Below are 17,923 nucleotides of genomic sequence, written 5' to 3' on the forward strand. Positions count from 1 at the left end.
TCATTTAACATTGACTAAAAAAAATATTAACACTGTAAGTGAAGCGTATTTAAATTATTCCAGAAACTACGGCACTTACTTCTGGAGTTCCTGCATTGATCCATTCATGCAACACATGACCATCATTGTCATGCAAATGATCAAATATGTTTAAGACAATCTTTCCACGAAATACCCTATTTTTGTATAATTAAGTAATGGTGGATGCAGAGTGGCACCATAGCAGGTATCTGGGCTGGTAATATTGGATGGAGATTAGATGCTGCTACAGCTGTGGTCTGGGCTGGTGATGATAGCTGAAGATGAAATGGTGAAACAGCTGTGGTTTGGTCTGGTGAGGATGGCTGGAGATGAGATGGTGCTACAGCTGTAATCTGGTCTGGTGATGATGGCTGGAAATGAAATGGTACTACAATTGTAATACAAACTCAGAAGGTCGTGAGAGCACAGAATGCACTTGTGAGAATTGAGATGTGTGGGATCTTCCTGTTGGTCACCTGACCTCCGCCATTGTTTTGTCGCAATGACTTCTGGGGTATAAAGCGATTTTTTTTTTTCTATGCATGCTTGATATCAAGAACACATCCGAGTATTTTCATGCGTCCTCTGTACTTGCGTTCTAGAGCATCGGAATTGAACGTCGATGGTTAATGATGACGTAGAGCGAAAACACAAGGACGCAAGATCGCTGAAGAACGCATATTGAGAAACAGCCAGAGAGACTGCCAAGACTGAAATCATGATTATGTTAATTTCCAGTGTCTGTGATATTGAAACACTAGAGGAAGTAGAGAAGGACCACTATTCATTTCCTGATCAGAACACAAGAGAAGAGTGAGTCATTATCTCAGACCTAAGGGCAGAGGGGCAAATTAAAGAAACAAAATGAAGGATGTAATTCATTGATGAAAATTAGAACATGTAAATAAATCTTATTTCCTTGATGGTTCTTTTTGTTTTACATGTAATTTTCTCCTCTTTCTCAATACACAGATCTGAGTTTCTTCCCACCAGAGCCTCATTTTCGATTTCAAGATGGTGGCTGTGTGAAATCAGCGTATTGCGGCCATAATTCAATGCGTTATTAAAAATACAGGTAAAACGCCTGTAAAACATAAAAACGGAAAATTCCTTTATATTTATACAGTACTTTGACCCGTTTTTTTATGGACCTTTTTACAGTGAGTGCAGACTGATATTATTCTAATTTTTAGAAACACAGGAAACGTTTGATATTTTGAGCTTTCAACTGCGAGGTGTTTTTAGTTTAAAGCAACTGTTTGAAAATTTGTGTCACTTTCAACCGGTCGTGTGCTTCCACTACTCTGGACTCTAATAAAAGGTAGGTGGACCAAAATATATATCTTTTATCTTGGTACTGAAACATGGTACTCTAAATCTATGGAGGAGAAGGCATTTAAATAAATAAATTGCGGAAATTTGGTAGTCATATTTCTGGTAATAGACTATAATGAACGTACTGTCAGAACATCAGAACTGCAGGCATTGTTCTATAAACCATGGTGACCATGTTAGGTTACACACCTTCCATAGACATCCATATATAACTTTTTCCTCTGATTTCTAATATACATTTGGATGTGTGTGCTGATGTGTGTGGCGCCGAAGGGTGTGCATTTTATTTTTATAACTTTGCGTGTAGGGAAACACTGCTGTTAGTGCTTTACTACTCAACTCAGGTGATGTTAAGGAATGCAATGTCTGCTATGTGTATAAGTCACTTGCAGATGAGAGAGAGCCATACAAACCATGATACAAATATACACTGCAAAAAAAATGTACTTTCTTACTTAGTATTTTGTCTTGTTTTCAGTACAAATATCGAAAGAATTCTTATATTAAGATGCATTGTCTTGATTTTTAGACAAATATCAAAGTTAAGTGGATTTGTAATTAAAACAAGCAAAAATCTGCCAATGGGGTAAGAAAATATTTCTTGAACTAAGTGAAAAAAGTTTATTTAAAAAAAATTCTTACCTAATTTTTATGCATGTTTTAAGAACAAATTTTTTATGCTATTATGATGCTCAAAGATGCATTTTAAGTGATACAATTCTTGACTACAGGGAGACTTTAAACGTAAATTTCAAAAAGCCAAGTAATGTGTTTTTCCCTAGCATTTTTTTTTTAATTGTTAAAATTGCAAACATTTTTTTACAGTGTACAGAAGAAATCATTAAGCAAGTGGTAATAATGGCAAGTAAACTGTTGGATTCTGCATTACCCAGAATAGAAAGAATTTACTAAGAAATAGAGAATTAATAAGTCAAATAACATGACAACATCCTATTGCCATCTGGTAAACAGTATTCTACCTTGCTCTGTTTGGAAAACAAGACATCATCTTTTATACCTGAAGCGATTAAATCAATTGAAATTCCTCTGATTTTATAGATGACTGATGAGCTGATCAGGTCATATATCAATCAATCAATACTAGGGGTGGCACGGTTCATGAAAAAAATCCGAACCGTTTGGTTCGCTTGTCTCGGTTCGGAGCGCGTGTGTGCCGTACGGTTCAACGGTTCATGGCATGCGCAATGTAGCCTCATGCCCTGTATGTGACCCCAGATAGCGTGTTTCCCTTTCGCAAATAGCGCGAAAGAAGAGGTGACTGCTGTGGAGAGTGAGTGCTGCCGGTCATGTTACGTGTAGAAATGGCAAGAGGGAGAGAAATGGAAGTCTGCCCGGAGTTGGAGGATGCACCAGCGTCGTATAAGTTTGGTGTGTGGAAACATTTTTTATTTCATGTTACCTATGATGATATAGATATATAGAACTGCAGGCTATGGGTTGAATGTGTTCAAAACAGCCACACGCGACGACAGCCTTCTCTCCGCCCATTTATCTAATCTGAGGTAATGAACACTGTTTTACGTCTTTTCGTATTCAGCGCTATTTTTAGCCTTTCATTGATAAAACGAAAGCGGCTGATTTCCGCGTACGTTAGTTTCATTTTGCTACCGCGTGAAAGTTGCGCGATCTTATGTCATAAACTGCCCCTTAAAGTAATCAGGACAGAAGTAGTCAAAAGTGGACAAAAGAGACGGATTTAAATATTACAGGTGTAAACGTTATGTTTCTCTCTCGTCCACATATACTAGTCTCTCCAGTAAAAAAGCAGCCTCTCAGTGATAAATCTTAAAGCTACATTGAAGTTGGGATTTTGATAAATGCAAGTTATCTTTGTGTGCTAAAAAGGCACATAAGTTCATGTAGATGGCAATACACATTCTCTTTTTTGCCAAATAAATGAAAAGCATGTTGAAATCATCAATGTCTTCGCTCTTGCTGTATCAAAATCTCACCTGGCTTTCCTCAGGGATGGTCCCAATAATGTGCTTAAAGTCAAATTCAGTTTGTGCATGATTACATGATATAACTTTTTTAATACTGTATCCTAAATTATGGATAATTAATACATTAATAAGATAATACATTTCTGGAGTGTTAAAAATTAAAAGAAAAAATAACAACAAGAACCGTACTGAACCAAGAACCGTGACCATAGAACCGTGATACGAACCGAACCGAGGGTTTTGTGAACCGTGCCACCCCTAATCAATACATACAGCTTCATTTCACACAACATACCACTTCAATTACAATAATACAGTTGAGGGTACAATACAATTTGGGTATAGTGAAAACGATCTCCCAAAGAAGCTAAACAAGCTTATAAATTGGGGCCCATGGTTTATATAAAGGTAGTGATACAGACAATTAACACAGTTCCTGTACCACCTGCAACCAGATGGTGGGTAAAAGTACACAGAGGCATATCAGAACATACATAAAAATACATACAATCATGCACATACATCCCATCAATACATGAAAAACAAATTTCACGCTAAACGTAGGTTGATATAAAGTCATTTTTTAGTTGGTTTTTGAAGTTGGAGATAGAAGACAACACCTTAAAGCTATCATCAATCCCATTCCAGATCTGCGGCCCCCTACAAACAACACTCATACTAGCATGCACATGTCGGCGATATTTTCCTAATATAAGTGGTTTGATCCTCGTTTTGTATGTATGCTGAGTGTCATGATTTCACGAGGAAACGGGACCCAAGTGCATAGTAAGGTGAACTCAAAGGGGTTTATTAACAAAAAGCCCACGTGGGGGCAAAAAAACGACTGGTGACTATGACAAGACAAACAACACTATACACTATGACAAGACTAACTAGATTCTTGGTTACAGACTGAGTTGTCACACAAGGCAAACAATCCAAACATACAAACAAACCAAAACGATCCAGCACAGGACAGAACATACTGGAGCCTAAAATAGAGAAATCTAAACAAGATAACGAGTGAAGGTCAGGTGAAGGGAGTTAACCAATAATGAATAAACGAAGAAACAAGCGGGCGGGGCAGACTCAAGACAAGGCAGCACATTACCCAAACAAAAGACCATGTGCTGTCACACAAAACATGGGTACCGCCACGATCCTGCCACATGACCATTAACTACTATGAATAACTATAACAGACTGGCAGGATCATGACAGTACCCCCCCCCCCCTTTAAGGGGCCCCCATCTGGCGTTCCCCAAGGGGGTACACACGACCATTGACAAGACAAGACTATGACACAGACTATGACAAATGATAACAGATTAAATTAAATAACTAGAAAAACAAAGTCCAAGGTGATCAACAAACTAAACACTAAAATGAAAGTTCATAAGGGTGGAGTCCATGGAGGCTTGGGAATTGGCCTACACGTTGGCTGTGGTGGCTGGGCAGACGGCTGTGGTGGTTGCACAGATGGCTGGGCAGACGGCTGGGCAGGCGGCTGCGGTGGTTTGGCAGACGGCTGCGGTAGCTGTGCAGACGGCCGGGCAGACGGTTGCGGTGGCTGTGCAGACGGCTGGGCAGACGGCTGCGGTGGCTGGGCAGACGGCTGGGCAGACGGCTGCAAGAGCTGCTGAGGCTGGGCAGATGACTGCAAGAGCTGCTGAGGCTGGGCAGACGACTGCAAGAGCTGCTGAGGCTGGGCAGACAACTGCAAGAGCTGCTGAGGCCGGACTTCCAGGGGGCAGACCTCCAAAAGCAGCCTGTCCACAAGAGTCAATGGTGAGTTCACCGATACCTGCTGGGTCCCTGACTGGCTGGATCGTTATGTCATGATTTCACAAGGAAACGGGACCCAAGTGCATGGTAAGGTGAACTCAAAGGGGTTTATTAACAAAAAGCACACGTGGGGAGTTGTCACACAAGGCAAACAATCCAAACATACAAACAAACCAAAACGATCCAGCAAAGGGCAGAACACACTGGGGCCTAAAATAGAGAAATCTAAACAAGATAACGAGGGAAGGTCAGGTGAGGGGAGTTAACCAATAATAAATAATAAACGAGGAAACAAGCGGGTGGGGCAGACTCAAGACACAGCAGCACACTACTCAAACAAATTGCCATGGCTGAATCCGAAACCGCATACTGCCATACTATATAGTAGGCAAAAAGCAGTAGGCGAACGAATAGTATGTCCGAAACCTCAGTATACGTAAAAGGGTAGGCAAGAATTTTTGACTATTTCTTGCGAGATTCAGAGGCACGTGTACTTAAGTGTCGTCCGAAACCGCCTACTTACTGAAAATGTAATAGGGGAAACAGCACGTGAACCGAGTAGTACGTCCAAATCCTCAGTATCCATAAAATCGGTAGGCGAGAAATCCCCGGATGCCCTACTGAGTTCGCCCAGATTCTGAAGCAGGCATCGGATGGACACTTCTATCCCAGCTTTCCCATGATGCCACGGGAAAGCAAAGCAATCGACCGGAGACCAGCCAATCAGGTGATTTCGATACGTTACACAGGGCTGTTCCTCAGCACCCTGACTTCACGCACAGACCCAGGATTTAAGTGCTCAGATGATTCATGAAAATAAAGCTGTAGAATTATCACAGCTGTGTTGAGATGATAGTAAATATGTGATGGTTTGTTAGAAAAATACATTTGAATAAAGTTTTGTTTGATATGAGATTCACTTCTATACGTTTTCATTTATTGTGATGGTTTTATTCATTCATTATTCATTATTCATGTTTCTTGTTGTTTTAAGTAAATACAAGAGATTGTTTCACTAAAATCTATATAATCACATTGACTGCATTGTCTAGTTTGTATTCAAGCACTGCTGTCATCTGGCAATAGATATTACATTACAATGTGCTTGTTTTACTTATTTTTGTCCACTACAAAATTATGTAATATATCTGTAAAACTGACAGAGACCGTAGTAGAGTTGTGAAGTTACTGATGCAATCAGGTGTTAGTCCCCCTGTCCCTCATACACATGCATACGTTTTCATGTCTTTTATTAGGTTTGTTCGAGTTTATGCACCGCTGTAAGAACCAACAGGTGGATGACATCAAAGTACCGTGAGAGCGATTCCAGAAATCATACGGAGAAGTCTGATTTCATGTTGCTCTTGTGGTATTGTGATGTCAATCGCCTGTCGATTCTTGTGGTTCCGCATGAACTCGAACAAGTCTACTACGTCATATGTCACACGATAACGTCAACATGGCGGATGCTGTCCATACTTAACGCGAACGTAGGTACTGTCTTAGCGCACGTCAAGTAGGTACCTAGTGAAATTCAGTACCTACACAGTAAGTATGCGATTTCGGATTCAGCCCATGTGCTGCCACACAAAACATGGGTACCGCCACGATCCTGCCACATGACCATGAACTACTATGAATAACTATGACAGACTGGCAGGATCATGACACTGAGGGCTAGAGATAGGAACGAGACTACTCAATCTAGGGTTTAGCCTATTTACAACTTGACACACAAGGCAGGCATTGTGATATTCATTTAGCTCGGGTAGTCTCAATAATTCAAAGCGATAAAAAAAAGACGGTGGGTGGGAGAATTTCTCTCTGACCAGGACAAAGATCTTATTACTTTCTTTTGCAAGGATACCAGTTTTTTAAATGACTTAAAGGTAAAGGCTTTTTAAAAAACGTAAAGGTATTACACCATATCACATTACAATAATTGAGATGCGGTTCAAAGTTTTATACAACATGAGAAGAGCAGATAAAGGAAAAAAATGTCTAATCTTATAAAATAAGCCCACATATTTTGACAATTTGCTTACAAGATGATTGATATGACATTTAAAGTTAAGAGTATCATCAATGAAGACACCCAGAAATTTAGTAGAATACACTCTTTTTATCACCTGCCCATTAATTTTAATCAGGCAGTGAGCAGTGTTTTTAAATGTTTTTATTTTGTTTGATTTGAATAAAATGAAATTTGTTTTGCTGACATTTAATGACAATTTGTTACATTAGAACCAAGAGTCAACTTTAATTAATTCTGAGTTGCAAAAATAATTTTATGAAATATTTCAGAGGAGTTTACAAAATAATTTATATATACAATAAATAAGAGTGACCCCAAGTTGGAGCCCTGAGGGACCCCAAAATTTAAAGGATTACAAAAAGAGTTATGGTCTTCAACATGAACGTACTGTTCCCTCTCATACAAATAACTTCTGAACCATTTCAGTGCTAAGCTAATGATACCATAGTGATGCAGTTTATGCAGTAAGATATCAAAATCAATGGGATCAAAGGCTTTTGATAGGTCCAAGAAAATACTGACACCACATTTTCCCTCTTCAATACAATCATTATTTTTTTCTATTAAGTCAAGTATTGCCATACAGGTTGTGCTCTTTTTCCTAAAACCATATTGACAGGGGACAAAAATATTTAATTTATCGAGATAGCCACAGAGTCAATTGTACACTACCTTTTCCATTACTTTAGAAAAGGTGGGTAGAATCGATATGGGCCGATAATTGTTCATATAATTTCTGTCACCCTATTGAAAATTTGGTATTATCTTGGCAACTTTTGTCATTTTAGGTACAATACCAGTAAGTAAAGAGAGGTTAATGCAATGAGCCAGTGGCGCTACAATGACATTCACAATGGCCTTCATCATCTTACTGCATATAACATCCACACCAGCGGAGCAAGAGCTCCCCAAGTCCATAATGATCTTGAGGAGCTCAGTACTGTCTGTTGGTATCATGAAAAATGAATGAATGTAACTACCAGAAAGAAAATGCTTAAAAGTAACAGCCTGGGGTTGACTTATCTTTTTCGACAAATTTACACCTATTAAGGCAAAATGATCATTAAAACTCTGTGCAAGATCTGCTTTGGCTTCGCCAAAGTCAGGTAGAGTAATCGATTTATGTCTCCTATTGAGTACTTCATTTAACACATTCCATGACCTACCACAGTCCCACTGCGAAGCTTTTAAAAGTTCAGTATAATGACTTCTTTTGCTCTTTCTTATGATCTGCGTTAATTTATTTTTATAGGAAATATACTTCTACTTATTTAAGCTTATTTAAGGATTTTTCATGTAAAATCTATTAAGCCTACTTTTTATATTTAATAGACGTTAAAATCCCCTTTGAGATCCAAGGATTTTTAAGGGTAATGCTGCATTTGACAGTCTTTTAAGGGATTGTAACATGGATGGAATCTTGAATAATCTTTATCAAACTGTCATACTGTATGCAGCATCAGGAGTCCCACTATCATAGACAGAGTCCCATGACTTATATATACACCCATGACACATATTAATGGGTTCATCCATCTAGTTATTTTAATTTTATATATTTATTATACTTGCATTCAGCTATTGTGAATATGATGCAAATTCACTTTACCTACCATATTAGATTTCCTGTGTTTTTTTTAGGTAAATTGTTTTATCCTGATCTTATCTTGTGATAAGTTTGGATGTCTTCTGTTTTCTAATCCCATCTAAAGCTGTTCTGTTTTCAAAGTTGTGAACAATAAAGCACATGGGAAAATCTTGTCAGCTATTAAAGCAATGATTAAAGTCAATGAACGATCAGCTCCTGAGTTAAATAACAGAGAGGAGGAAGGTTCGAGAAACTTTTACTGCAGACTCCTAATCCAGAAGAAGAAGTAAGTAATCCTGTAGACATCTTGCAGTCTTGCAAACTTTTGTTCTAATGTATTTAGAAAAAATGATCATAACAAAATATTTCTTTAATCATTTAAATATCTCATGTCTATATAACATCTGATTTGTATGTTTTTGTTAGTTGCTACTAAGCACAATGTTCATATACGTTGTTTGCCTTGTAAAACAAAACAGTAAAAATGTAAGTCTCTGGAAAATAAGTCTCTGATCTCCTGCGAGGCCGTGCTAAGCTTCTCCGTCTCTGAATGTTTAGCCTGCTGTGAAGTTAAATCTATTCAGATTGCAAGCATTATGCGTTACTTGGGATCTCTGTAGTGGCTAACAGTAGTTGTCATGTAAAATATATTTAACAATCTGTCAAGTCAAATAAATCATTGCCACTTTCTCCCTCATGTGCACAGGAACCTCTCTCCTCATGATGTCTGCTACCCTGTGAATCTGAAAAACAATCTCCACAGATCCAGCACCTAAAAAAAGGGACTGAACTCAACAACGTGTTATGATTTTTACGGTCAGCTGATTCTTCTATAATCTCAAGAAGAATGGGAAATTATGACGAGGACACTGCCTTCCTTGGGCAAAAGGGACAATTTTTCATTATCCTTTTCTTTCTCCTGAATACCATCTACATTTCCACCGGGTTTCATAGTCTCTATATAGTTTTTGTTGGGGCTTCACCGTTGCATCATTGTCTGGTAGTGGCGGGAAATCTAAGTGAAGTTTGGATGAATGCTAGTATTCCGAAGGAGACAGTGAAAGGAAAACTACAGCCGAGTCAGTGTCAGAGATACATCCTGGAGACGGTCAGAAACCTGTCGGCAGAAGGTTACTTACCCCAAGATGTTAACCTTACAGATATTAAACAAGAGAAATGTGTGGATGGATGGACCTATAGCACAGACATCTATCACTCGACAATTGTCTCAGAGGTGAGGATATAAACTCAAGTATTTAATCATCAACATGCTACTCATAAAATTTTAAAATATTCTTGTGTTTCTGCCTGTCCCTAAGACCATTTGCTGCTGCTGCTGCTGCTGCTGCTGCTGTTGTTTTCGCTGTAAATTGCAGTTCTGGATAAAAGTGTCTGCTAAATGCATAAATGTAAATGAAGTCACACTGTAAAAAAACGTTGCTGACTCAAAATTTTTTGTTAAATCAATTCAGATTTACAAGTCATGTCAACAGAGATAAGGTGTCACAACTTATAAAATATAGTTGATAAAAGTCAACTTAATTTTATAAGTTATAACAACTCACATGTAGTCAGGATAAATAATAGTAAGTTAAAATGACTGTAAATCTAAGTTGATTCAACAAAAAACTTAAAGCAGCAAAGTATTTTTTTACATTGCATACATTGTCTCATCAATTAACAAACACACTGCAAAAAATGACTTTCTTACTTAGTATTTTTGTCTTGTTTTCAGTAGAAATATCTAAAAATTCTTAAATTAAGATGCCTTTTCTTGATGAGCAAAATGACCTAAGTAAATAAGTCTAGTTTTAAGGCAAATAATATATAATTTAGGTGAAATTGTCATTAAAACAAGCAAAATTATCTGCCAATGGGGTGAGAAAAAAAATGGTGAAATAAGATTTCTTTTTTCTTAAACACTCAATTCAAGTAAAATTTTCTCACCCCATTGGCAGATATTTTTACTTGTTTTAGGCACAAATTCACTTAAATGGTATATTTTTGTCTAAAAACTAGTATTATTTTCTTAGGTCATTTTGCTCATTAAGAAAATACATCTTGATTTAAGAATTTTTAGATATTTCTACTGAAAACAAGACAAAAATACTAAGTAAGAAAGTCATTTTTTGCAGTGCACTAGCAGAGGTAACATTAGGTCAGATCGTATGTTATGATCATATTCCTTTATATTTTATTTTTTCACAGAGTGGGATTTGGTGTGTGACAATGAGTGGAAAGTTCCCTTTGCTTCATCAACATTATACATGGGCTATTTGTTGGGGTCTCTTGTTTCCGGTCAACTTTCTGACAGGTATTTTTGTTCCAATGATTTATTCTTCATGTGATTTCTGGCAGTGTGGTGATTATTGGTTTGCTTTATATTTAAAGTTTATATTGTGTCTCATGGTTCAGGTTTGGCAGGAAGAAGGTTCTTTTCATTTCTTTGGCAGCAGAGGCTTTGTTGATACTCGCTCAGTCTTTCTCTAACACATGGCTGATCTTTTGCATTTTGTATTTCTTTGTGGGGGCTTTTCAAATATCCCTTTACATCACCGCATTTGTGCTCGGTAAGCATGTTCAGCTTTAGTCTTGCATTTTATAAAAAAATATACTATTTGTGAGTCACATTGAGAAAAGAACTGAAGTATGCTGTAATGATCTTATCACATTCTTGTATCAGAATGAAAGCTATCACATGCCATTTACAACTTTCAGGAACTGAAGTGTTAAGTAAATCTTTGCGAGTTCTCTTCACTACACTGGGAGTCTTTCTGCATTACTGCATTGGTTATATGGTGTTACCCTGGATTGCCTTTGCCATCAGAGACTGGCGATGTCTGCTCAGGGTTCTGTCTGGGCTAACTGTGGTGTACATCCCACTGTGGTGGTAAGTCATGGGACAAGTCGATGTTTTGGACATTACAGTATTTGTCAGGCTATGTTTTCCTCCATGTTTTGTCGTAATGAACAATAAACACACAGGTTGGTGCCAGAGTCTCCCCGATGGCTTCTCGCTCAGGGCCGAGTCATGGAATCTGAGGCCATAGTGAAGCGAGCGGCAAAAACAAACAACGTCGAAGCTCCAGATGTCATCTTCAAAGAGTCTGAGGTTTGACCTTTGCACCCTTTGCACACTCTGGCCCCTTATTCGACACTTTTTGTTGGGAAAAGCAATCTGTTTCTCTTTTAACATTACTAGGTTAAAGAGGAGACAGGCAAGGAGAGTGGCAATTACAGCGCGCTTCATATTCTCAAGTCCGGCAATATCCGCAAGACAACGCTCATGTGTTTAATGTTGTGGTGAGTAAAAATATAGTAACTATTACTCTCCAACAGTATCTCCAGAGCCAGGCATTCCCACACTTTTAAGGAACCCCTGATTTAAACGTGTATGACAATGTTTTAGATTAGATTGCATTGAATCAGTTACAACACGATATCCCATTTCATATAAACATCTTTGTTTCTCTGCTAGGATGGCCATCAATATGGGATATTTCGGATTGTCCTTGAACACCTCTAATCTTAGTGGCGATCCGTTCCTTAATTGTTTTCTGTCAGCTCTCACTGAAGTTCCTGCCTATATTGTCTCTACTTTTCTTCTGAAGAGCTGCCCGCGCCGGCCTCTCCTCTCTGCGTTCCTCGGTATCGGAGGAGGATTTCTGCTTTTGATCCAATTGATTCCTGAAAGTAAGAAACTAAATCTCACAGAGAGGTTAGGCCCTACTGAAAAATCCAGCTAAAACCAGCATATGCTGGTAGCTGGTTTTAGCTGGTTTAAGGTGGTTTATGCTGGTCCTCCCAGGCTGACAAAGCTGGTCATGCTGGTGGGCCAGCTGGTATTCCAGCATGACCAGCTAAGTCCAGCTAGACCAGCTTAAAATGTGACCAAAACACACCTAGACCAGCTTGCTACACCAGCAAAACCAGCTTCCTACACCAGCAAAACCAGCTAAAACCAAGCTGGGGACCAGCCAAAACCAGCTCACCAGCCCATGCTGGTCTTAGCTGGATTTTTCAGTAGGGGGGACCATGTAACTGCATTAGAATGTGTTCGAACAGCCACAAAAGACCGCTCCACTTATTGATCTAATGTGTAATGTACTGAGCACAATGTTTTTACATCGGTCCTGATGAACCCACAGTGTTCAGAGCCATATTTAGGCTTTCATTGATAAAACTAAAGCGGCTGCTTTCCGCCTCTTATTTTTGTTTTCATTTTGCGAGCATGTGAAAGTTTATTTCATTAATTGCTCTGAAATATCAGAGAAAGCTCTTACATATGCATGTACAAAACACTGTGCAGCATGTTTACTAACAACACAAGCAGCAGACTCTGACATAATATTATATTATAATCAATTTAAACCTGTCATTTCTCCTGCTCGTGTGTTAACTACCTATAGACCCTCCCATCAAAGTTATTAGGATGGAAGCAGTCAAAACTAGACAAAAGAGATGGATTAAAACACCAGGTGTGCACGGCCATGTGTACCGATCCGATCGACCATAACACATTTTAATACCAGGTGTGAGCAAGCTGATTGTTTCTGCAATGTCTGTTAAAATAAGTGAAATCTGAGTTTACTGTGGGTCAAGGCTTAGCATAAACTTATGCAAGGAGAAAGGACTTTGGTCAAGTTGGCATTATTTCAAGTTTTTGATTATGCTGAGATTATGCCAACTCTTTTCTGTTGTTTTCAGAGCATATAGAGTTTGATGCCCAGTTTACAAGGATAATATACTTTATGAAGAGACGCTAGAGTGGCTATAGAAAGTATGGAAGTTTCAAATACTACACTAAACCAAAGAAAAGTGTCATTTTATGTAAAACAGTTTAACTAGCTTGAACTGCATTACATTTTTTAAAGACACATTAACTTTTTGAAAGTTTCAACATCATTCAGGTATTTAGTACACATTTAACAGCAGTTACAGCATTGAGTTTCTGTCAAAATGTTTTTCAACTGGACTCCAAATTAGCCACTTCAGCACGTTACTTCTGATGTTTTAAGTCACTTACTAGATGTGTTCTGTAGTTTAGCTTGATCTTCAGTCATACTGGGGCTGGAAATCAAATCTTTTTCAATGTTAAAGAAGGGTTACAGAGTCCATTAGGCTTTTCCTTATTATATGCTCTATTGATTTTACTTTCCAACTTCACAAGCCTTCCAGAGTCTGTAAGAGAAAACCTCACAGCTGGATTCTGCCAGCATGTGTTTGGCTTAACAAACATGTTGTTTAGTCTGATTAAGTCTCATATCAGTCATGCTATAGAAGCATACTTTGTTTTAGTAATTATTGAGTTAACTGTAATCCATTGGAAACAATATCCGGGGCTGTAGCGGGACATTTTGGGGCCTCTAACTATACAGTATAGTATGTTGCCCAGGTCCCAGGCATCAATATTAAATCAGTATATGGCCTTTCTGCACCTTTGGGCCTCTAAAATCATTTTGACCTTTCAACCCTATAGCTATGGCCCTCACAGTACCCCATGAACTTTCCTTGGTTTTCTGTTCTTCATTCAGATCTAATGCCTTTCAGTGCTGTAAAACATCAAAGCATAAATAACTTAAGCAGGGTGCGAGAAAAAACTTTTCATAGGCACTTTATTTCTTAGATGGATAGTTAGGAGTGCAGTAGGTCTTAAAGGATGTCATGATACATTTGCATTTCAAACAGAGAAGCCAGTAAAACATTTATGAATAAAAGAACAGACAGCTGCCAGGACAATAATGATAAAGATCTTTTACAGGTCTTCATACTTTGGCACTGGCATTGGAGATGGCTGGCAAGTTTGGCTTCACTATGTCTTTCACAGTGGTGTACATCTACACAGCCGAACTGTATCCCACTGTCCTGAGAAACCTGGGAATGGGCATCTGCTCTTCAGCTGCCCGGATCGGCAGCATTACTGCACCTTATGTCATATTCTTGGGTATGCTTATGTTCTTGAGGCACTCATCTAATTCACACTAATTCATTCATCTTTGTAATATAATATTATCATAGCAGGCAAAAAAAAAAAGAAATTTTCTTAAATTCAAACGACTAACAAACATTGTTATAGCTGTTTGTTTAAAGGCACAATATAAACTTTTTTGTATTAAAACATATAGAAAAAAACTGACTGACACAATGGTGTCATATCTGCTTTATTCTCGATTTTCGCTTTTAATCCCTTAATAGAAATCATAGGTGAGTTCGACTTCATGCACTGTGCAGATTGATCTTTGGTTGTAAATCAAGTAAACTAAACTCAATAATCGTTATCTCATAATGCAATAAAGTTTTATAACTGTTAGATTATAACATAACCCAAACGAATGGCTTGATAACAATTTGATAACCGTTTGATTTTGACATTGATGGGGACATAAATGCAGAGCCGCATTGTCAAAAACTTTAATGGCAGCGGCTATGTAAAATCAAGAGATATTATCTATTTACACTAACTAACAATATCAGCATTTTCTTCGTAATTTGCTATATATATATATATCCTGTTTGCACCAAATTTTTTGTAGATTCACAGGATGCAGTAATATAGAGGGTCAATAATTATATGTATTAAAATTATTAATTCAATGCTGTATTATTGGTAGAATAAAAGCCCCCCATACATCAACCCCTAACCCCTCGCGTCTTTCCATTGTCCAATCGAATGAGGGGAGAGGCGGGCCTTACGTTGTTGTGAGGGAAGTTTACAGTTGTATTGAAGAACCAAACTCCACTCGCTTAATCTCTCCTGCGTGTTTTTGCACTTCTAACCCTCAAACAATGTCAGAGCAAGCGTTCTCTTTTTAAAGTTTCTGCTAATATGACAGTTAACAGCAAAAGAGCGCTCACGCTTCAATATTTGATTGACAAGACAGCTGACTCGGTGGTTGCTTAGTAATATAAAAAGCTGCGTCTTGCGTTTCCAAACGTTTAACGCACATGTGGTGTGATTAGCCCCTAAAGCTATTGATTTCAGCACGTTATTTTTAAACTTTAGTGCTCCAACCAGACATTAACTGGTACCCTTGATAATAACAGGCGGGTGGCAGGCTAAATGCTACAACTACTACTCGTAGGTCACTGCTAATTTGATGTCATAAGCCAATCAATCTGCACAGGAATGCATGCAAAAGTAGTATTTGTAACATTTAGCACATCACTTTGCTAACATATCTATGAAGCTAATCTGTTGTCTTATTATAACGTAATCCATCAATATGATTTGTGAGTCTTATTAGATTGATTTCCATCCACAGTGGAGATGAAGACTCCAACTCTCTTCACAGCATCATCAGTCTACAACCACAATGAAAATGACATATTGTTCCTTTAAATAAACTGGTTTAGCTGTTCAACTTAAATTAATATAAGTTGAAGAACATCTAACTAAAGCATTTGTTTTTGTTGAGAGATTTCAATTGTAGAATATTATTCAACTCTTTTAAAGGTACGTTCAACAAATATCTCCCTTACATACTGATGGGAAGCATCACCATTGTCTTATCATTATCAAACCTATTTTTGCCTGAGACATTTGGGAAAGTGTTGCCCGAGACTTTGGAAGAAATGCAAAAATGTAAAAAGTAAGTTTTACATCTCTTAAGTTTTCTTCCATATGTCTAAATCTTCTTTTTTTTAGTTTACCTGTTGATTAAATATGGTTTTATTTTTACAGTTTTCTTAAGAGAGAAAACCTTAGTCTGGAGGAGAGACAAAGGAAGAGAAAAAATTCACTTCACCAAGGTAAAAGTCAAATTTTATAAGTAAATGACTTTACATTTTCAGAATTTATTAGAGTTTATTTTAAGAATATTATAGCTTTGTTAAATTGTATTATTGTTTTTCTTTTCCAGCGTGTGAGCAGCACTATTAAAGAAATGTGTGTGGATTTGACGTTGGTTTCTGACTGGTATTTTGTATTCTACAAAATGACCATCATCAACTGTTTAATATTTAATGTTGCCAAAGCCACTTACATTATGTACAGGTGTAACAACACAATAGAGAGGTCATAAATGGTTACGCATGATATGACAGGACATTGAGTTCCTGCCTGCTGAAAGTATTATCTTGTTGTAATGGGTAATGTGACCTCTATTGGTCATGTGCCGAATAAAGATCCCATGCTTGTGACCGTGTTTATGATTGTCAAATCATCAATGATAAATGTTTAAGAATGTGAAAAGACAGAAGCACCAAACATTTCATTCAACCCATAACCTCAAAGCATTTTGCAAATATTGAAAGACAAATTGTATAATTAAGTCTGAGTAAGTAAGTACCTTTTGAATACTTTAAATGCTTTATATCTCGCTCTATGCTATACTGTAGATTTAAGCGATGAAGTTTTTCTATGTAAAATGACTTATGTATGTCATAAAATGTAAATAAAAACACAAACCAACACAGTATTTCTTCTCCAGACACATGTTTGTTAAATTAACAGTTTAAAAGTAATGGAAAGGAGAGTATTTTTGTTATACTTTTTGGTGTATTAAGCGCAAGATGATAATATCCATGCTTTGTCCACTTTCTTAGATGATCTGGTTGGAAAATCAGCTGAACACCAGCTAAGACCAGCCAGCCAGTTTATTCTGGCAAAGGAGAATAAAAGGTTTTTAAGTGTCATTTTAATTGTCTAGAATATAATACTGGATCTCCATTGTGGTTGTGATTGGAGCAGGTCAATTTTGCAAATTCTTCACAACAATTCAGTTACATCCCGATTATGGAAAACACACACATTTGATCAAATGGCAATAAAGCTATAAGATTTGCAGCTCACTTCTTAAATCCTTACAAGTCAAAGATCAGCATCTGATGTAATGTTTAATAAAGTCACACTTGTGTCAGCATATGGACTTTAAACTCTCACTGAAGGTAAAAGTATATGAACATTGTTTTCCAAATTTGTGTTTAGTAGGGGTTAAAAGCACGTACAAACATAATCATTACATACAAAAAGCTGTTATACTTGGATTTCTCAACAGTAAAGAAACTTAATGGTTTAAAAATGAGGGACAATGATGACATTACAACTTTTTTGGGAACATTGTGTCAGGGGTTTTTTAAGAATCAACTATTAGTATTCATTCATTATCTTCTGTACAACATCTACTTCAGCTTTATGGTTTACACAGACAATATTTAACCGTGCACAACAGTGACAGATGTGGGTAGGTTGTTCAC

General features: G+C 37.5%; 1 protein-coding gene across 1 annotated transcript; it reads left to right on the forward strand.

Annotated features, from left to right (window-relative positions):
• The first annotated feature begins 8,860 nt into the window (after positions 1–8,860).
• Positions 8,861–17,140, forward strand: slc22a5 (solute carrier family 22 member 5). The gene is made up of 12 exons (XM_055180163.2): positions 8,861–9,014; positions 9,435–9,962; positions 10,939–11,042; positions 11,144–11,298; positions 11,447–11,618; positions 11,714–11,840; positions 11,931–12,031; positions 12,207–12,421; positions 14,490–14,672; positions 16,182–16,317; positions 16,410–16,477; positions 16,588–17,140. The coding sequence occupies exons 2-12, from the start codon at positions 9,576–9,578 to the stop codon at positions 16,605–16,607; spliced, it is 1,668 nt and encodes a 555-aa protein (XP_055036138.2). The 5' UTR covers positions 8,861–9,014; positions 9,435–9,575; the 3' UTR covers positions 16,608–17,140.
• The last annotated feature ends 783 nt before the right edge of the window (positions 17,141–17,923 follow it).

This window comes from Misgurnus anguillicaudatus, chromosome 9 (assembly GCF_027580225.2).
Source record: "Misgurnus anguillicaudatus chromosome 9, ASM2758022v2, whole genome shotgun sequence".
NCBI lineage: Eukaryota > Metazoa > Chordata > Actinopteri > Cypriniformes > Cobitidae > Misgurnus > Misgurnus anguillicaudatus.

What these genes read in the sequence shown, in the direction of transcription:
- slc22a5 (XM_055180163.2), top strand. Translation starts at nt 9,576, where the DNA reads ATGGGAAATTATGACGAGGACACTGCCTTCCTTGGGCAAAAGGGACAA. An exon ending in ACTCGACAATTGTCTCAGAG is followed by an intron (nt 9,963 to 10,938) that starts GTGAGGATATAA and finishes TTTTTCACAGAG; the next exon opens with TGGGATTTGGTGTGTGACAA. An exon ending in TCATCTTCAAAGAGTCTGAG is followed by an intron (nt 11,841 to 11,930) that starts GTTTGACCTTTG and finishes TAACATTACTAG; the next exon opens with GTTAAAGAGGAGACAGGCAA.